The 22,531-nt window shown below is 39.7% G+C and overlaps 1 protein-coding gene across 12 annotated transcripts in view; it reads left to right on the forward strand.

The window, feature by feature from the left end:
- Positions 1–22,531, forward strand: part of LOC135499996 (gamma-aminobutyric acid receptor subunit gamma-2-like) — a 139,598-nt gene that overhangs the window by 35,992 nt on the left and 81,075 nt on the right. For 11 of the 12 annotated variants that reach the window (XR_010449379.1, XM_064791092.1, XM_064791095.1 and 8 more), the window contains exon 2: positions 7,221–7,265. The exons of the other annotated variant lie outside the window; for it this stretch is intronic. Coding sequence is in view for 10 of the 11 variants with exons in the window: in XM_064791092.1 (XP_064647162.1) it covers positions 7,221–7,265 (45 nt within the window). In the remaining variant the exon portion in view is untranslated. The remainder of the gene's footprint in view (positions 1–7,220; positions 7,266–22,531) is intronic. 12 annotated transcript variants of the gene reach the window in all.

Here is a 22,531-nt window from a genome sequence, read left to right on the forward strand (position 1 = left end):
TCCTAGTAGAATCGCGTAGGCATTTACAACCAATACGAAGGTCTACGATATGCTTCATGAAGACAGTTGTGAGAATTGATGCAGTCACAAAAAAACATTTTGATAAGGTTTTCTTCAAGCTTCGGGAAAAAGAAAATGGAAGAAAACTGTTCGATATAAATAACTTGCCAGGCGTCCTTGTTTCATGACAGCTTGTTATCATTACTGGGTACGGAAATCGACACAACTCAAAAAGAAACCATAGATGTGATAGATTTCATATTGGGGAGAAAAATGGGTTTTCAGCCAGCAATACTTGAGATCAAGTTTCGGCCCCACAAGGAGAGCATTCTTTTCCACGGCAAAACATGTTCAGGTCGTCAGCGTGATCAGTTGATATACTTCGCCATTTACTTGTTTTTGTTTCCAAATCACTACTTGTACCGATGGCCGCATAGATAGAATGCAATCTGACTGCATGTCAACCGAGTGGCAATCATGACATGACAGATACGGCCAGTCCTAACGATAAAAGACGTTCATCGAAATAGATGGTGAGCTTGATAGTCCGGTCTTGCCTTGAGTCTTATCTGTGATACCGCCAGGATATTAGGAGAAGAAAGTTTAGAAGTCCTACATGACATATAGCCTATACTAGTGGCTGACGTAGAAGTTTAATGATGTGCGGTCGTCTGTTCTCGTGATTCAAAGACTTGCCCACAGATAGGAACAACAAAAACAATAACCAGAAGCATTTCTTCTCTTCAACACATAGTACGCGTTTTACGACTGAGTCCGCTGGCGATCATACGTTGTTCTCTCCGAGATTACCTTGAGGATGTAGTAAAGAGAATATCGCTTGCTGGAAAGCTCTGTCTAAACTAGTTTGTGGTCAAAAGGTCAGAGATGAATGCCACAATGAACTTCTGTAAATTTTGGTTGTTGACGTGATGATTTAAGGTCGGTTTCTTTTTAGCTCACCTCTTAGGAGAGGTGAGCTTATCCCATACCGTGGCGTCCGTCGTCCGTCGTCGTCGTCGTCGTCGTCGTCGTCGTCGTCGTCGTCCGTCGTCGTCCGTCGTCCGTTAGCAGGGCACGTTTCGTAACTGTTAGAGCTATTGAGTTGAAACTTGGTACACATTTACCCTTATGTAATGACACCTTGGAGACCAAGTTTCGGTCCGATTCGTTTCATGGTTTGGCCACCAGGGGGCCAAACGTTAAAAGTGAAAATATGCAATATCTCCCTTAATAGTAGTCGGGAAATTTTGAAAAAAATATGGTAGGTACTTCTAGCAAAGGTGCATCATATATCCTCCGGGTTTTTGATTTGACCTCCTTTTCAAGGTCACAGAGGTCAAATGGTGTAAATTGGCCGTTAGGATGTAACGATGGCACGTTTCTAAACTGCAATGACTATTGATACCGAATTTGGTACACATTTACCCCTTAGTCAGGTGATCTCAGGGACCGAAGTTTGGTCCAATATGATTCACCACTTGACCACCAGGGGGCAAAATCCAAAAACCTTAAAAATGTGATTATTCCTTAACTTCTTGCCCGATTGCCACCAATTTGATATCATGGGTACATCTAACCACCATACAGTATATGTCACATAGGTTTTTGATTTGACCTTCTTGTCAAGGTCACAGAGGTCAAATGGCGTAAATTCGCCGTCAGGCCGTAACTATGGCACGTTTCTTAACTGCAATGACTATTGATCACAAATTAAGTACACATGTACCCCTTGGTCAGGTGATCTCAGGTACCGAAGTTTGGTGCAATCTGATTTGCCGTTTGGCCTCCAGGGAGGGGGCCAAATCCTAAATTCTTCAAAATGCCATTATTCCTAGTAATGACTTGCCCGATTGGCACCAATTTTATATCATAGGTAGATCTAATTCTAACAACCATTCAATGTGTCACCCGGGTCTTCTTTGATTTGACCTACTTTTCAAGGTCACAGAGGTCGAATGTACTGTAAATTGGCCATTTTGGGGAAATTGTAATTGCTTGGACCTACATCAAACCTAACACTACATGACACAATACCATGCTCTTTATCCATCTTTCCTCCACATGAGGTGAGCACAATGGCCCTGGCCATTTCATTACAAAAAGATTTCGCAGCCTTTACGATGAATTGCGAACGACGAAATGCGAAGTATGTAAATGCATTTTATGGACGACTTCCCAGATTCTTTGTGCTATTAATTATGAAATCGATTTACGAGCGTCCGAAAATGAATCCGCGCAGTACTCTTTATCACCACAAACCTTCGTTATTCGGATTTCGTAGTTCCTAAGAGTTGCGAAACCTGCTTATTAATCCCACCGATTGTGGTTTCACACTCTATCGTTAGTTTAACGTTCATCCTCCTTATCAGAAGTAAACGTGTTTGTGGCTTAATATGCTGAACCAAATCCAATTAACTGGCTACCGTGAAAACTAACCGTGACTTTCATGTAGGAAATGAATTAGTCTTCTAGGCAAATGCTCACAGCGTACACCAAGGAACGCAGTGATGGAGTTTAACTGAAACAAAATTGGGCTTTGAAACACGCATATCGTAATTGCGAGTTTGTCTATGTTGAAGAGACAAGGTATGGTGCTGATTGCGCTGATTGGCCAATGTTAGAACGGAATGGGATCGAAGGATTGACTTTTGGTTAACGTCATCCAGAGCCAGTTTTTTCAAATGAATCTCGATTATATCTGGGAATCAAAAAGGGTGAGTTCGGTCATTTCCGCCAAATTTAGCATTATATTGCAATCAGCTATCAGTACCGTGGTTTCTGTCTAGAAACGTCGAACCTTAGCGACGAATAGCCGAGCGGTCGGACCCACGACTTATGAGTATGGCTCTATCTTTGAACGACACTGATTGACACTCGAGCAGTTCACCCCGAGCCCCCTGTAAGAAAAAAACAAAGAAGATCAGATTGATTGTATTAGTACAGCCGCCGAAGACCAACGTGATACCCGACGTGGTGTTTTTTTCTCCTTATTTTATTGATTGATGCGAAAGGATACGGAACGTTTTTTTCTGCAGATCGGGTAACGTTGCATTATAAGTAACACATGTGCAATCAGTAATATAGCGAACATTACAGTTGATAAAACAGATGTCACTCTTTTCTGTTTTATTAGGAGTTAGTTGTTCTTAACTCTGTCACGACTAGAGCCTGTAGTAGCTTTCGTCCGGTGATCGGGAGTCGCACAAATTGTCCATGAAAGGTTCCCAAAAACAATTGTCGAGAAAAACTGCTTTTCCGAAGCAACTCTCAAGGAGTATGTAAACATGAGGAAGACTAGTACGCGCAGTGGCTGTCGATATAGTGAGAACAGAAACTCTGTAGTTTTTACAAAACTCGACAGATTGACGTTTATCCTCACGCAATATGTTCGAATGCCAAAAATTCAATTGCTTTGCTGTTCCAATGCTGTCCTGGAATGAGTGATCTGGTTAAATGGCCTCAAATTATCCTCTGACATGCCAATACTGGTTTGGCAACACTTTGTCATTTTTTATGACGGGCAATATTCGTTCTGTTGTGGCTCCATGAATAGATTGTCGTCACGATATTGACCTCTTATGATTGAACTGGCGAAATGGGCAATATTGGCTTGATTGATATCCTTCATACATTTTATGGTTGAGATAGTATGGATAGTTTAGTTGTATTTATGATGGTCTTGTTTGGTAACACTTCATACTGAGAACGGTGCCGCGCTGAGAGTATTTACAAAGTTTCAGATGATTTCTAAGCTTTTCTAAGATTTTTAAGCTGTTAGTGTAGTGTCATGCAGTTTTAAGGCAGCGGTTAATGCTGTGCAAGTTTTGAAATCAGCAGTAGACCATTAAGGAGGTCAATATAAGTGGCAGTATCCTCTGTCATGCACACTGTAATTGATGTTTGCCATCGCACCATAAACCATGTCGGACCCCTTTGACGGCCGTTATTGGCAACGGAAATATTCAAGAAGCTTTAGAACCAAACCTTAAAGAAACCACCAAACTAACATATAATTAGTTATTCGAAAGCGAGTATTCATGTTGTGCGATTACTCCCCCTTAGTTACCACCGGTGATGCCATCATATCCCATCCGGTGTTCCCATGGCAGCGGAAACAGACGGTTTCCTCCAGAATAACAATGTAAGAAAATAGACCTGTCTCCTAATTTTAGCGAATTGATAACGTTGCCATTACCAAATTAGGGTATACTATAATTACCAGATACGCCTTTGAAGTACTATATAGGCTTGGTTCTAATCGCCATAAGAAACGTACTTATGCTGTTGATTTGCCGCCTACGAACTCAATTAATTAATTACCCTACATTTTAAACTAAAATATGAAAATATATACAATAAGTACAGTAAATTATTAAAATTCCAAAGTTGTATTCAATATGAGGTTTTATAAGAGCCGAATATTGGAATTCAGACGCAGAAAGGTAAGTAAAAGCAGAAAGTATGACGTATTTAAGATCGAATACTGTCAACCATGTGCACTGCCAAAGTTTCAATCCTGAAAAAAATTCCCATTTAAGACGAGCCCACTATTATAAGAAGAAGTACTTAGCCCCATGGGGTGTGTGGTATCGGATACCAACATGCACAAATGGAAACCCGCACGGGCATTATCCTAATACCACTGTTTCTCCAAAAGGTCAGGTATTCATCTTTAAATCACCAAATAAACACACAGAAAAGACAGGACCTATGACATATGCATTGCCAGAAGAAAGCGTGCACTATCTTATCATAATGACATCAGCTTGGGGAAGGCTTTGTCTGACAATATCTACTTGTATTGACGTTTGACGTAAAACCATGCTTGGCAACCAACTTTTGTCCGCCTGTTATGCTTTATATTGTTTGAACCTTCAGGGTGATGTGACGTGGGATCATGACATTTGCAGATCAGGAAAACGGGATATCTTTTTTTCCTTCTGGGAAAAATTCTGTGAACAAGTGGCCAATCCTTCGCTGTCAGCAAATCCTGTTGTTTTCGTTTTCCTTGTTAGACAATTTTCGCAACAAGGTGGAAGAAGACAAACACGTAATATTTTGACCATCATACATTGCTTAAAGTGGCTAATACGTCAGACGATGAGAGCATCACATCTTGGCCATAATACGATGCCTATGAGAGTCAGGATGATGTCCATGATGGTATGCCTTAAATTCAAAGAATGTCAATCCATCAATAACAAAGAACTTATACCGCGCCCAGTTTAATCTTGAATGACAAATCTAAAGCACCTTGCAATAAGCCAGAGAAAGTATTCTGAAAACGACGTTGCTTAGGTTTTAATGCAGTTAGACTGAACCAACTGTCTCAGTAGCGAGTAGGTTAATGGAACACAACCTTTTTAAAACCCAGTGTTTGCTTCATTGATCAATACTGCTTTGATTCCTGAGAGAGACATGCCGTGTTTGAGCAGCTCACCATGGTAAAAGTCATGGTTCATTAAGAGAAACTCAATAATGAATAAATTAATCCTTTGAGACAATGAAGTTCACGATTCAATCGATCAGTTCAACTTTGAAGATCGTGCTTTTTACAATGAGTGTGTAATTAAAACAGTGGGTGGTGTTAGGTACGTCGGATTCGTTGTGCGCTGATGAATTCTAATAATATAATGTGCGGACACCAATGCATTCAAAAAACGCCTAAAAACTCAGCTTTTTATGAAATGTTTTAGTAATGTCTAGTCAACTTTTTTATCAAAAATTTCAAATAATATTGTCTTTTTTAATGTACTGAAATCTACTTCTTTTATTTCTGTCACACTTATTTTGTGTCTTTATATATACATTATCTTTTGTAAAGTGCTCAGGAAATGATTTTATTCGTTATTGTAGCACTCTAATTTAATAACTATTATTATCAATATTGATTTCGAAGGCAAAGAAGACCATGAAAACAAATTTTGTCACTAATACTATAACACTTGCGTTAACTTAACTTGGCGATAAAGGGATTAACTGAAGGAGTTGATGCTGAGTTAAGTTAACGCCAGTGTTAATGACCAGACTTGTTTTCGACAACCGGGCCTAGAAACTAAACTTATTTGTGATTCACCTATGCTTAAAAGAACAGCAATTATAAATCAATTGCTTAAAATAATCAGGTGTTGGTTGCTTATTTCCTAGACAACGTTAGTGCTTGGATTAAGGAGGATATGGTCGATTTTTGAACAAAGGTGACTGGCGCCAGAGCTAATGAAAATGATATCGATCCGAATAATCAGATGTGACGAAGTGACAGTGCCTCTTGGCTACCATCGCGCTGACATACTAAACAGAGCATCCGACTGACAGTGTAGCCGGAATGTACTTGTATTCGATTGTCGGACGTGACATGTGTACATATTGATGATTTCAATATGACGAGAAAGACATTGACAGCACCATGAATATAAACAAAGTAGTTATTCGATGTGCCGTTTTCTGAGGAGCTTTCCTTTAATTTTAATGGCAGAATATCGAACTGGCTGAATTCGATCGTGTATTGCCTAGACGCTTGGACGAAAGTCCTATCCCCAAGGTGCACCCGGAGACCATAGTCTTCTGCGGTCGGCGCTTTTAAAGGCCGTGTGATTATCGCATTTTGCGTTTCGCCAACAACTTCGTACACAGATCCAATGCGCGACAGCAATCATGTACCTTAGTATGTCAGCAGAATCATAGGTACAATTACTTTCCCCGTCGTCTCTGTCAATACTTCGCGCGAAACTGCGTATTAATTGTTGTCCATAAAGTCATTACTGTCGGCCCTTGCAGTGCGGATCCATCGAGGCAATCAATTACAATGTCGAGAAGACAGCGGGACACGTACAGTACATGGTATGCAGTTAAGTATGTTGTGAGAGGTTTCAGTGTGATATGAAATAGTGATAGTAAGAACAGCATAGAAAACTTACGAGTACATGACGTATGCCTTTACCGTATTGATCAAGGAGTCAATTGATGTCCAAAACTAGAGCATCAAGGACTAAGTTTTATCAGCGAATCTATTTATTTTCGGATGAAAACATTCCGAAGTGTGGTCAGTCTGATCACAACATTGTATTGACTTAAGTCCATCTATAAAAGACGCTGGGTGTACTGTTATGGCTTGCTGCACGATCCTTTCATTACATGTATTGGCCAGTAGTCAGTAGAACCATTAGAACACGTCGTCTTGCTCAATTTCTTCTTAACGTCCTCCTATTCTATCGTTTTAGGTAGGTCCTGGTTATAGTGACAGCGACGACAGCTCCAAAGAAAAGGTAGAGTACGTTCACTCAGTTTCATTAACAACTGACGTGCGGTGACTTTGCCTAGCAGCCTTGACAAAACCAAACCGAAAAACATGGGTATATTCACTGTGATTAAAGGCGGATACTGATAGTATGTAAGGGCCGAGTAGGTACGGCGATCGAAGATGCTAACAACCCAGAATCATCGTAATCTCTTTCTCGGAAAGTAAAATGGCGCCATGTTGGTAATTAGATTACGTGTAACATGCTTTATTTTTAAATTGTGCGGCTTAAAAAGTCAAATCTCATTACTTTTGATCACGCCCTTAGATAGGGATCGGCGCGAGAACGATGCGAAACGAGGCGCTAGCTTTCCCGGTATCTGCTGCAGCCAGAGTGAACAGTGGCCAACTCATCAAGTCGCGTAGAATCGTTCTCGCACTTTGGCCCGTTAGTTGTCATAGCTCGTTTAGTATCGGTGATATAAAAAGCATCATAAATACAAAATCAGTACAATTCTTACTCGAGCTTTTACACGAAATCCTATCATTACATCGGTATTCAAATATTCAATTAAACCGCTCGGTATTGGAATTGTGGCATGTCTAACTGATTTGAAGTAGCTAATTCCTTTGGACATGGAACATCCGTTTTTGAAATGCAATAAGGAAATAACTCATCAAACTCTACACTTCAACCTCTTGAATCACATTTTCTGACAGATGACCATCCATTCTTGGGGGTAGCCAAGTGCAGTTAGTTCATTAGCACAAATCGACTTATTGAACAGAACATGTTACGCCACTGAATTTTAGATTATACCAAAATTTAATCAAAGTGTTGATTTCTCTACATGTTCTAGGCGAAGGTTCCGTGGGTCAGTGTATCTTGTCCTAGTTTCCCCTGTCATCACCCCTAATCTGGAGTGAGTGTGGTCCCTGTTTGCGGTGCTGTCGTCGTCTCTGCACTTCACGTTTTCACAATGCATTCGCAGTTAGACACCTACTGGAATGCTGCACCAACGTACAATTAATTCTTAGCTGTCTTTCTTTTGTATTGAGAACAAGAGTGAAAAAAAGTATTTTAAAGGTATTCTGTGCGATTTCCCTTAATTTGAAGACGAGAATTACGTCATCATGTCTTTAAGGTACATGTACACTTCCAGATCACACCGTTGCTTGATAAACTCTTTGGTCGATTCACACCAGCGTTCTAATTTGACACCTTTAAAGGGATTGAAATGTATTTGGTATAATGGAAATAATGTACTATCCCTCATATAGCTGTCTTCTTGGACACATTTCTTTCTTCTGCACTTTCATTATACAATGGTAATCCTTGACTTGCTGTACTAATATTTCGGAAGATGGCTCCGGGTGTTTCGTGAAAGTCTGTAACATTGTTTTCTGTGAGGACGTTCCAACCTCGAACTGACACCAAACAATTTGAGCAGTGCAAAGTCCAACATGGTTGATTTTAGTCCTTTGGTCACGCAATATCCCACCCTGGCGTTAATATCATGTGCCCATAATTAACGTCACGGGTGAATGTATCACACTGTAAAACACCACATTATACCCAAATGTAGTTATTACAAGGTTAAAAGTAATACCATCGCTCCATAATGAACCACCAGAACACTCCTCTATAAAGTTGTCCCTTGATTTTCGCGTCTCTTGTCACATCAATAGGTCACATCCCCTTGGAATCAGCGAGTAACGTCCATTAAATGTTTATATCTTCGTATTGCTGAATTATTCAGCAATTTAATGACTAGGACGGGCGAGAGAGCCCATCAAACGCTCACACAGCGTCCTGTTTATCGAATTTCGTCTGATGTTAGTCTATGCCAATGTTAGTAGCACACGATAATGTTGTTATGAAGTGTTGCTAGTAGTGTTGTCCCGGTCGTTTTAGAATTGTGTTATCTTGTGGTGCCATTAGTCCCCTCCCACCAGGAAAACTATTAGTGTGTCTCTACGTAGGTCACATCACTATTAGTAGTATAATATATGTCATTATTTTCATCACTTGATTACATAAAGTTGGTGCTGTATCTTCTTTCATTCTCGACACTTGATTATAGGCTGGATCATTCTCAACACTGAATTGTTAAGCTTGTACCACCATATTGTATCATCATTCTCAACACCTGATTATAAAGCTGTACCATCACCAAGTTGCCTTTAGCGAGAAGCTCGGAACAAATAGATTTTTAGGAGGTTGATATAATCTGTTTTGTTTTGTTTTAGCTTCATTGTCTCAAGTGTGGGCGTAACCTGTAGGAAAATTCTAAAAATGCTATTACTTTCCTTTTCGACCTTTGGCTCTTCTGAAGCATCGAGACGTAAATTAAACGTCATTGTTATCTGTTTTGTAGGATTGAACGCGATTTTGTTAAAACAAGTAGCTTCCCACAACCTCTTCCGTAGTTCTAGTAAAAAGCAAATGTTGCTACATGCTTATGGCGTGTTAGGAAGTCTGCAGGGGCAAAGACTTGCCGGGGCATCTAATATATTTATAGAGAAGCTATTCCCTAATTTGCTCCACAGATCTACTGGCTGTGCTGTGAATAAATCAGAAACCCGAGTGTTCCCTAGAGCCACCGCGTTATTTTTTAACTCTGGCCATTACTCCTGCCACACCGCCATCAATGGTTGCTCAGGCTATAAAAACAAACCACCAGGATAACAGCTTTTGTGATGGAAAACAACTTTGTTGATTGTTCTGTGTTTCATTCACTGCTCGCAATTCGCAGCATGTTACAAACTTGCTGGTTATTCAATCCTTTCTAGTAGCCTCATTGACTCGTCAATTCGGATGGATATGACACAAGCCATTGGGGTCTAGGATACCATCCCCACTCCATGATGAATGCTCATGAGGAGTGATCCTTGATCCAATGGCAATGTTTGCGATCACAGAATGTATCTAGGTGTTTTAATGCCTTTTCTGCGACACGGCAATTGTGGTTGACTCCTCGTCCACATCAACAAAGTATGCAGTACCAATAAGGTTGACGATTACCTGATTACCGTTGCGCTACAATGTTATGCAGTCCTGCGCACCACCAATAGTTCAATACACTCATATTGATGGTGGTAGTGCATTGATGCAGAATACTAATTTTCATTATTGTACAGTAAAACCACATACATTATCAAATCTCATTACTTTACCTTCAGCCATAAAGCATCTCGTAATGAAATTCATGTGTTTATTTACACATTAGATGATAATTATGATCCTCTATTCAATTCCATTTGATTCGTCTGTGTTACCATGACGTGATGTTACACTAACAAACATATTTAAACTTACTAAACTACGTAGAAAAAGAACATGCAATCCATGTCAAAATTCGTCGTCAGACACATCTGGCAGGTCATGAACTTCTCAAATCCATATCTTCACGCCATACGAGGCTGTCCGCTCAATTGTTTCTGTTAAACCTTTTTTTTTCAAAGTTATTCAATGAAGAATAGAATAAAAGTGTCGAACGGAGTACCCTTGTTTTTTACTCAAATCTCATCGCCGTTCTTATCTTCTTGTCCGAAATATCGATTTGATGTCCGCGTATGGCACTTTCTAAAGGTGAGGAGCCGCGGTTAAAGCGTTATGCTTGGACGTTATGCTGGGACCCGCTTTCTAGCATTTTCGTTGACATCGACAAAAAATCCTTCTCAACTCCACTTTGAATATCTTCAAAGTACATGCGTATATGACAAAATTAAAGCTATTGTTCATGAACGAGACCGAGGTTGCAGACAGGCCAAGATTTATAAGGGCATCATAATCTTCTCTTGTCTTTATGAAGAAATATTCAAATCCAAACTCTTCATAACCACTACTCAGCGCCCAAATGACGGAATAGGGCAAGGTTGTTACCAGGTACAACAAGGCAATGAGAAAAAGGCTGAGTAAACCCTGCGCCTCTGCCCTGTTCCTCCCTGTAGACGCGATTGCACTATGTGATCGCCATACACGAAAAATGATCAGGACACTGGCTACGAAAATCATCAAGCACGGAATGCTATACGGCAAGTGCCTGTCTAGAATTTCACCCAGAAGGAACAGTTCTAAGGTTGATAGTTTTGTGTCATAAATGAAACAATAATACTCACTGTTCCATGCAGGATATACGTTGTAATAGACAAGAACGGGTATATTGAGCGCACACATAGATGCAATGATTGATATGATAATTACGTAGCGTCGTTCGGTTGTGACAAGGGATCGCACTTTCAATGGTAACCACACCCCAACGCACCGCTCTGATGTGTAACCCACGATTATGTACGAAGATACACAGGTCATCGTTCTGCTAAAATAGCGGATCAACTTACAGCCCACCGTAGCTCCAGCCGAAAGTGGATCCTTCAGGTAGAAGTAACCGTTCGGGAATCCTTCTATTCTGGCTCTACTGACCCAGGCAAATAACCCGTACAACATCACTCCTAGGTCTGCAACTGCTAAAGGTAGAAGGTATGTTGTAGTTATGCGATCTTTTCCCCACACTCTGATGAAGACAAAGATGGAGAGAAGATTTCCAAAAATTCCGAAAATTGTGATTGCGACGAGTATATACTTGTCGATTATCTCTGACAGAACTACGGTGGCGTAATAAAAGGAATTGTCGGACGATCTGTGTTTAATGTTGTGTACTGTGACGTATTGCCAAATTGGTGCGTCCGTTGTATTGGTAGGAAAGTCCAACTCTAAGGCTCTTCGCATTTCAAGAAAGGTCCTTAGCATCTTAAGAATGCCTCAACTCGAAAGTTCTTCGATACCACAACGGACACTGAATGTATTTGTTGATATATAAGGTTTTTGTTTGATGTCACTTTCCAAGCAAAAGCAAGCATATGCTTATCTTTTTAGATAATGTCAAAATTGGCGAAACGTGATAGGCGGTTTTCCACAATGTGAGGAGTGAAGAAGATAATTAATAGTTGAATTAGCATTAGTTGGAGGGAGAAAGGGAAATTAAACAACAACACCATGTGACGTCATCATTTCCTCAAGAATCACATCCTAATCCTGGGGTGATTCGAACACCTTGTAATTCTTTGCTTCTCGGTCTTCATAGAAGTGTTCGAAGCTTTATGGACCCTGTGCAACTATGTTATCTCGTGTCACTTTGGATTCCTAAAACAGGTCACATTCATAATCAAAGCTGTATGTGTTAACTGTTGATTGATCCACCCTTTCTGTGAACCATAAATACTTTAGTTTGCAGTCTCCGTTATTTGCTTGTTAATTCTGTACAGCTATTATTATAGACAATGCAAGGTAAAATTATCTGTATACATTTCATCTCCAATATCAACAGAAATAGCTCTTTTGTAGCCATACGAATAACTCGAAGGACACTAGTCTGCACAAATTCCACGTCTAAATATGCTGCGAATATTAACTTGCCTTCTGGCTAATGGAGTGTATACCGCATCCCCCTTGCTACTGTTTGGTGTTTATCCAACCAAAGACAATAATTTGCAGCATAGGACGCAGGATGGGCGAAACTAATGCTTTACGGTCCCATTTTCAAAATACACTATTTTTCGCCCATCCTGCGTTCTATGCTGCAAATTATTGTCTTTGGTTTGATATGGTCTAGGAGGAGCAGGGTGCTCATCTGGGAAATATATATTATTGACCCATAATTCGAGACATCGTGGGTTCGATAATTTACATGGTCCCACATTATCACTGGTGTCTTTTATTCCGATTTTACTTTCATTTATGATAATACATAAAATCAAAACGTGCTTACCTAGCAGCTAGTGACTATGGTAATTAAAGATATTAAATCCAAGTGTCCAGTAGCTTGTGGTCATCTTTTCCTCCTTTGCTAACTTAATTTGCCAGAACCGTATCATCACAACAAATGCTTACAGGACGAACTAACTTTTTGCTCGACCCCGACAGAACATTTTTCTTAATTCTAATTTATATATCTTCAAAGCACACGCGTATATAACGAAATTAAAACTATGATTTATTAGTGATACCGATGTAGCGGTAAACCCAAGATTCGAAAGGGCGTCATAATCCTTTTCTGATTTTATGAAGAAATATTTAACACCCAAATATTCATATCCGCTGCTTAATCCCCAGACGATGGAGTAAGGCAATGTTGTTACCAGATATAGAAAAGCATTGAGAAGGAGACTGAGCAAACCTTGTGCCCCTGCTCTGTTCTTCCCGGAGGACGAGATTGTAGCATGTGATTGCCAGACGCGAAAAATGATCAGGACACTGCCTGTGAATATGATCAAGCATGGTATACTGTAGGGCAAATACACGTCTAGAAATTCAGCAAGGCAAAATAATTCAACGGCGGATAGTTTTAAACCGTGAAAGAAACAAACGTGATGCTCGCCAGCCCATACGTATACATTATAATAGACGAGGATTGGTATATTCAGAGCAGACATAGAGAAAAAAGTTGATATGACGATGATTTGACGTCGTGTTGTTGTGATGAGAAAGCGTACTCTCAATGGTAACCAGATTGCAACACATCGCTCAATAGTGTATTCTACAAGTATGTACGAAGACACACACGTCAGTGTTCGATTCACGTAGCGAATAATCTTACAGGCCACCGTAGCTTCAGTCGAAAATGGATCCTTTAGATAGAAATAGCCGTTCGGGAAGCCGTCTATTCCAGTTCGGATCCAGGACCATAATCCGTAGAGCAGGGCCCCTAGGTCTGCCACTGCCAGAGGCAGGAGGTATGTCGTAGTCCTGCGGTCGTTGCTCCACAACCTCCTGAAAACAATTATGGAAAGAAGATTGCCAAAAATCCCAAATATGACAACGGCGCCGAGAATATATCTGTTAATCAATTCAGCTAATACCAGCGTGATGTCATAAAAGACGTTGTTGTCTGTTGTATTTGGGAGGTCAGTTGCTGATTCATTGCGTGGTGAATCCATCTCAAAAACTCACAATCGAAGTCAAATGAGGACTTATACGAAGGGAGTGTACGTAAGTTCCTCTAGTCTTAGAATTAGGAAGACTGATGGTAAATTTTACGTAATCACTGAAGGCAGAGAGTGAACAATAAATACTCTTCATTCATGGCAAGATTCTTCTAACATTCTTAGTTAAGGTCTTAACAAAGAATCTCCCACCAAACATTGACTGATCGTACATGACTTGTATATCTATACGAAACTGGAAAACATCGTAACTAATCTTATTAAATATTATAAGAGTCTGATCAAGATTTTCGACCTGAGCAGTGGCATCAATTATATGCATAAATTCGCACCAGCATGTCAACAAGAGCGTGATCAAAAAAGGTTCATAAAGCATATTTTTGCAAAAAATCGCATCATCAGTCAAGTAAAATCAACCTTAGCCGTAGAAACGCAAAATAAAATGGCTAGCGGGTCTAGTAAACATGTTAATCTATCATCATGCTCTGGTTCAAAGCAGATACCTAATGCGGAATCTAGAATCTAGAGATATGCAGTTTGACGACTGTTGAACTACAAGAGTTCGTCATCCACATGAACTCCTGAATCCTCGGTCACCTCGGCGATAGTTCCTACGCTACCGTTGTGATAACCACTTGCTCCAGTCTGTCCCAGCACACTACACAGACGTGCCAAATCAAAAGTATGACGAAATTGTGTGGTTGGACGAAATGAGCATACACGACGTATGTAGACTTATGCATTGGTGATAGAAACATAACAGCACGTTACATGGACACAGTTATTTGAGTTGAGAAATAATTATGATCAAGTCCCTTAATGAACAAATACATGTATCTTGAACTTAAGTCTAAACACGACGAACAAAACGATGATACCCAAGCGGAGGAGATTTGCATTCATTCAAACTCAGCATATCAACCATGTCAATCACATTCCATCTAAAATGGGATGTGCCATGTAACCTAGCGTTATTTCCCTTTATGATGCGGTCATCAACAAGTCTAAAAATACTGATGCTTTTGTTCTGTAATAAGATTCGACAAAATCTAATCCAAATTAGCTCAATTCGCTATTATTAGGAAAAGTTAATTCCAGTGAATCAAAATGTTACGTCTCTTATTTCGGAAATGTAATGAATGAACTAAGCATGTTGAAAGATATTAACTCGCTATTGCTTTATATAAATGGGACGAGTGCTGCTTACTAATGGTGTGTGTGTGTGGGGGGGGGGGGGGGGGGCGGGGGGGGGGGGGCTTTGGCAAGAAATTGTATTAAAATAACAAAGTGTTTGCTTCTTCTTTTATTTTAGAGGAAACGTATTTTCGTCTTCTTCTCCAAATATGTGACAATATACTTCTGATAATGCTGTACTTTTGTCCAATATATCATGAATAGTATTTTGAACAAGTCTCAAGAATGTGAGATTCTTGTCGGGAAAAGGACGCCATGACGGTAAAGGAAAACATGTTGGCGACTTTTGACGGGAAGGAAGCAGAAAAGTGACGAGAGAGAAATTTTATGTCGGCGGTTAACCAGCTTCGAGTGACGAGTGTCGGCGCAGGGCCTTTTAATACAGAGAATCTGTCAGTTAAAAACACTTGTTGGTCAGGAGTGAAAATCAGCCTTCTGACATAGTTGTGAAGCACAACATATAACGTACATTCTTCTTAGTTCCTCTTTAAATGTCTTCAGTGTACAGGCATATATTACAAAGTTAATGCTATGGTTTACAAAGGTAATTGACAGGCTTGCCTGTATAAGACCTAAGAAGGCATCATAGTCCTTCTGGGTAACTAGAAATGAATACTTTGCACCGAAAAAGTCAAGCCCATTTCCTAAGCCTGACATAATCGAATATGGTAAAGTCGTCACTAAGTAAAGCAGTGCAATGAGAAGAAGGCTAAGTAAACCTTGTGCCTCTGCTCTGTTCTTACCTGTGGACGAGATAGCAACACGCGATTTCCAGACACGAGAAATGATCATAACACTGCCTACTAGTATCATCAACCATGGTAAACTGTATGCTAAAATTACATCGACGATTTGAACAAGAAAGAATGTTTCCAACTTGGATAGCGTTGAATCATCAAAGAAACAAACAGGTTCATGAAACCAAATGTACACCTTGTAATAAGTAAGAATGGGTATATTGAGAACGAACATTGAAACAAAGATAAAAATAACGATGTAGTAACGTCTTGATGTTGTTATCAGTTGTCTGACTTTCATGGGCAGCCAAACGCTAACACACCTCTCCAAGGTGTACCCCACGATAATGTACGAAGATACACAAGTCAATGATCGACTGATGTAGTTCAACATCTTACAAGCCACTGTAGCTTTGGTTGAAAAGTTATCCTCTAAGTAATAGTAGCCGTTGGGATGACCGTCGATGCCTGACCGGACCCAGGACCATAAGCCGTACAGAATCACCCCCAGGTCTGCCACGGCCAGCGGAAGGAGGTACGTCGTATTCCGTCGGTCATGTCCCCATACACGGCTGAAGACTATAATAGATAAAGTATTGCCCAAAATGCCGAATATGACCACGGCACCCAAGAGATAGATGTTTATTATTTCTGCCAGAGCTACTGTGACGTCATAAAAGGCACTTTCAGCTGCTCTTCGTGCTTGCGTCGCTGGTAAAGTTTTAACACTTAATGCAGTGCGTGTTAAGTCCATACTGAACATTCTGAGACTGCCAGTGTGATTGTTATGAAACGAAACGTTACGAACTGTCTGTTTGACTCGTTATAGATCGTTGAAGGCCATACAGTATGAGAAGAACAGTCAGTGTAGATGAAGCGTATATTTCCTGATTTCAATGAAGGAAATTGACAAAATGTACCCAGCATGACCTGCATTTTGACCGTTCATTACTCCATCCAAACAGCAAAATGGATTCGGAGTGCATTAAACTCCGTTTATACTTTGCGGATTCCATCCGAAATAGATTCTTACGCGGCAAAACAGTTATTTCTGTTTCTAAAGTTTAAAACATAATATGTTTGCAACAAGTTAAATTTCCTTTTCCTTTTATTAATGGCTGTACAAAAACCTTCTCTAAATGAGTTCTATTTGTGGCATTTGGATATCAAATTAAATATAGTATAGTATGGGTTGATCAACGTGCTTCCACATGTGATTACAATTTTTGAAATTTTTGAATAAACAAGGGGCTACTATACATGCTTCCCAAAATTGGTGGCTTGCATTGGAACTAACTTTTCCCCCCTTGTCCGTCATTAAAGGCATTCAAGTGTGTTGGTCAACCATGACTATCTCCTTTGTCCCTCCACCATAAGGCCGAGTTTCCCCTTATGACATCACTATTTCGGACACTCAGCGCCCCATTTCTGGAAAGTTGTATAAAGAGTATAAGTAATTCTTTAATAGTTATTGTTCGGCCTGGTGCTAACCCCAAATGTAACCCGAATAGTGAGCTTTGGGGGAATGCATCCTACGGCCTTGTGCCAAGCGTAAGAAGTAAAATTGCTTGAGAATTACAAAGCAGTTCAATTCAAAAATAAGGCCTAAATTTTTTTTCCTCGTGTAGCTACCACCGTGCCAGAAATCAACCATATTACCAATGTAATTAGTGGAGTTGTCATTAGAAATTATTGAAATCTACCATCATATTTGAAGCGGAGCCAATGATTAATAAACCCATAACCTGTAATGCAGTTACAATCTAACGCTTTGGTAAATTTCTATGAGCTAATGTAATATAAAGTGTGATTACCATCACGTCAGGTCGAGTTTGTCCGATGGAAGAGATGTGAAAATGTCGCGTAAATCTGTTTTCAAATGACAAGAAAGTTGGTGTTTTCATGAGGCAGGGTGCTATTCGATGATAAATATCAAAATGCCAGCTATCCATCCATTGACAATAACAACTTAATAATTGCCACAACAAGCCATTCTAAATAATCTTCACGGCCGCGTCGATAAACCCGCAATCCCTTAATAATGATAGCCCAGCATTTTTTAAAAATGACAACTAATACGACAGAATGGTTAGGTTAATCAAATCAGAATACAGCTATTGTCGTGAGCTTGCGTGACAGTGTTCATCAATGATTTAAAAAAATTTATTGGGAGGTTTTGAATCCTGGGAAATAAACGGTTGAGTTGCCTGTTGGGGAAAATTGTCGGGAAAAAATTGTCGATAAATGTGTTTTTCATTATGTTACTGAGTGTTTTATGGTTGTGAACATGGGATAAACTGTCACGATTCACAGCGTTATCTATTATTTAGGAGTTTATTAATTGATATTGGATTTATTAATAGAGCAACACCTTCAAAAGCTATAATAGTTAAATAATGCGACGCCAAAAGCCATTGGAATTTATGATCATGAGTATAGTCATACGAAGGAGAAAAACATGCAGCTTTTGTCAATGACAATGGAACAAGCCACAAAAAAAATTCTCAACGAATTCAACATCATGGTGATCTGAAGCTTGTGTGAAATAAAAGTGTCGCTCTATTTCACACAAGGTCCATATCGCAATAGCTTGGCTATTACACTTTACAGGCAAAGAAAATCTCCACCCAAACATAGAGACCTCTGTGGATCAACGGTTAGAATGCTTGACTTTCGATCTGGTGGTCACGGGTTCGACTCCCCGTTGACCCCCAAAAAAAACAAGTTTCTCTTCGTTTACTTTTTTTATTCATTCATGTACATATGCAGCCCAGCATTTTTTAACACGACGATTGATATGATAGAAACGCTTTCGGTTCATCGAATCAGAATACAGCTATTGTCGTGAGCTTGCGTGACAGTGTTTATCGATGATATACAAATTTTGACTGGGAGGTTCTGAATCCTGGGAAATAAACGGTTGAGTTGCGTGTTGGGAAAAATTGTTTGGAAGAAATTGTCGATAAATGTATTTTTCATTATGTTACTGAGTGCTTTATGGTTGTGAACATGGGATAAACTGTCACGATTCACAGCGTTATCTATTATTTAGGAGTTTGGATTTATTAATTGAGCACCTTCAGAAACTATAAAAGTAATAGAACGCGACGCCAACAGCCATTGGAATTATGATCATGAGTATAGTCACACGAAGGAGAAAACATGCAGCTTTTGTCAATGACAATGGAACAAGCCTGAAAGTGTGTAAGACTCTCGCCATGGAGGTTGTTTTCTGTGACAGTCATCGGAAGATTCACGCGATGTCTCAAAAATGAGGTTGTAAATCTAATACCAGTCCACAGAAGTCCTTCTTCTTCTGAGTTTGCAAGGAACCTTAGACCCATCACAGGGGCGTATAGTAGCTAGCATTATGGTCTTGGAGAGAGAGGGCAAAATGACACTTTTTGAAATTTTTCGGCAAAAATCATTATCAAAAACACTTTTTTGTGATTTCTGATGGATTTTCCCCCTACTAGCTACGCCCCCGCGCAACGAGAACGTTTAGAAAAACACCATTATAAACAATTTATTGGTTTCTATGAATCACATCCTAATCCTGGGGTGATTCGAACACCTTGTCATTCTTTGCTTCTCGGTCTTCATAGAAGTGTTCGAAGCTTGATGGACCCTGTGCAACTATGTAATCTCTTGTCGCTTTGGATTCCTAAAACAGCTCACATTCATAACCAAAGCTGTATGTGTTAACTGTTGATTGATCCTCACTTTCTGTGAACCATAAATACTTAAGTTTGCAGTCTCCGTTATTAGCTTGTTAATTCTGTACAGCTATTATTATAGACATTGCAAGGTAAAAATATCTGTATACATTTCATCTCCAATATCAACAGAAATAGCTCTTTTGTAGCCATACGAATAACTCGAAGGACACTAGTCTGCACAAATTCCAAGACTAAATATGCTGCGAATATCAACTTGCCTTCTGGTTAATGTAGTGTATACCACATCCTCCTTGTTACTGTTTGGTGTTTATCCAACCAAAGACAATAATTTGCAGCATAGAAAGCAGGATGGGTGAAACTAATGTTTTTCAAAATACACTATTTTTCGCCCATCCTGCGTTCTATGCTGCAAATTATTGTCTTTGGTTTGATAATGGAAATATATCATTGACCCATAATTCGAGACATCGTGGGTTCGATAATTTACATGGTCCAACATTATCACTGGTGTCTTTTATTCCGATTTTACTTTCATTTATGATAATACATAAAATCGAAACGTTCTTACCTAGCAGCTAGTGACTATGGTAATTAAAGATATTAAATCCAAGTGTCCAGTAGCTTGTGGTCATCTTCTCCTCCTTTGCTAACCCAATTTGCCAGAACCATATCATGATAGTTGCGCACCACAAATGCTTACAGGACGAACTAACTTGCTCGACCCCGACAGAACATTTTTCTTAATTCTACTTTATATATCTTCAAAGCACACGCGTATATAACGAAATTAAAACTATGATTTATTAATGATACCGATGTAGCGCTAAACCCAAGATTCGAAAGGGCGTCATAATCCTTTTCTGATTTTATGAAGAAATATTTAACACCCAAATATTCATATCCGCTGCCTAATCCCCAGATGATGGAGTAAGGCGATGTTGTTACCAGATATAGAAAAGCATTGAGAAGGAGACTGAGCAAACCTTGTGCCCCTGCTCTGTTCTTCCCCGAGGACGAGATTGTAGCATGTGATTGCCAGACGCGAAAAATGATCAGGACACTGCCTGTGAATATGATTAAGCATGGTATACTGTAGGGCAAATACACGTCTAGAAATTCAGCAAGGCAAAATAATTCAACGGCGGATAGTTTCAAACCGTGAAAGAAACAAACGTGATGCTCGCCAGCCCATACATATACATTATAATAGACGAGGATTGGTATATTCAGAGCAGACATAGAGAAAAAAGTTGATATGACGATGATTTGACGTCGTGTTGTTGTGATGAGAAAGCGTACTCTCAATGGTAACCAGATTGCTACACATCGCTCAATAGTGTATTCTACAAGTATGTACGAAGACACACATGTTAGTGTTCGATTCACGTAGCGAATAATCTTACAGGCCACCGTAGCGTCAGTCGAAAATGGATCCTTTAGATAGAAATAGCCGTTCGGAAAGCCATCTATTCCAGTTCGGATCCAGAACCATAATCCGTAGAGCAGGGCCCCTAGGTCTGCCACTGCCAGAGGCAGGAGGTATGTCGTAGTCCTGCGGTCGTTGCTCCACAACCTCCTGAAAACAATTATGGAAAGAAGATTGCCAAAAATCCCAAATATGACAACGGCGCCGAGAATATATCTGTTAATCAATTCAGCTAATACCAGCGTGATGTCATAAAAGACGTTGTTGTCTGTTGTATTTGGGAGGTCAGTTGCTAATTCATTGCGTGGTGAATCCATCTCAAAAACTCACAATCGAAGTCAAATGAGGACTTATACGAAGGGAGTGTACGTAAGTTCCTCTAGTCTTAGAATTAGGAAGACTGATGGTAAAATTTTACGTAATCACTGAAGGCAGATAGTGAACGACAAATACTCTTCATTCATGGCAAGATTCTTCTAACATTCTTAGTAATAGTTAAGGTCTTAACTAAGAATCTCCCACCAAACATTGACTGATTGTATACGAAACTGGAAAACATCGTAAATAATCTTATTAAATATTATAAGAGTCTGATCAAGATTTTCGACCTGAGCAGTGGCATCAATTATATGCATAAATTCGCACCAGCATGTCAACAAGAGCGTGATCAAAAAAGTTTCATAAAGCATATTTTTGCAAAAGATCGCATCATCAGTCAGGTAAAATCCACCTTAGCCGTAGAAACGCAAAATAAAATGGCTAACGGGTCTAGTAAACATGTTAATCTATCATCATGCTCTGGTTCAAAGCAGATACCTAATGCGGAATCTAGAATCTAGAGATATGCAGTTTGACGACTGTTGAACTCCAAGAGTTCGTCATCCACATGAACTCCTGAATCCTCGGTCTCCTCGGCGATAGTTCCTACGCTACCGTTGTGATAACCACTTGCTCCAGTCTGTCCCAGCACACTACACAGACGTGCCAAATCAAAAGTATGACGAAATTGTGTGGTTGGACGAAATGAGCATACACGACGTATGTAGACTTATGCATTGGTGATAGAAACATAACAGCACGTTACATGGACACAGTTATTTGAGTTGAGAAATAATTATGATCAAGTCCCATAATGAACAAATACATGTATCTTGAACTTAAGTCTAAACACGACGAACAAAACGATGATACCCAAGCGGAGGAGATTTGCATTCATTCAAACTCAGCATATCAACCATGTCAATCCCATTCCATCTAAAATGGGATGTGCCATGTAACCTAGCGTTATTTCCCTTTATGATGCGGTCATCAA

This window comes from Lineus longissimus, chromosome 15 (assembly GCF_910592395.1).
Source record: "Lineus longissimus chromosome 15, tnLinLong1.2, whole genome shotgun sequence".
NCBI classification, from domain to species: domain Eukaryota; kingdom Metazoa; phylum Nemertea; class Pilidiophora; order Heteronemertea; family Lineidae; genus Lineus; species Lineus longissimus.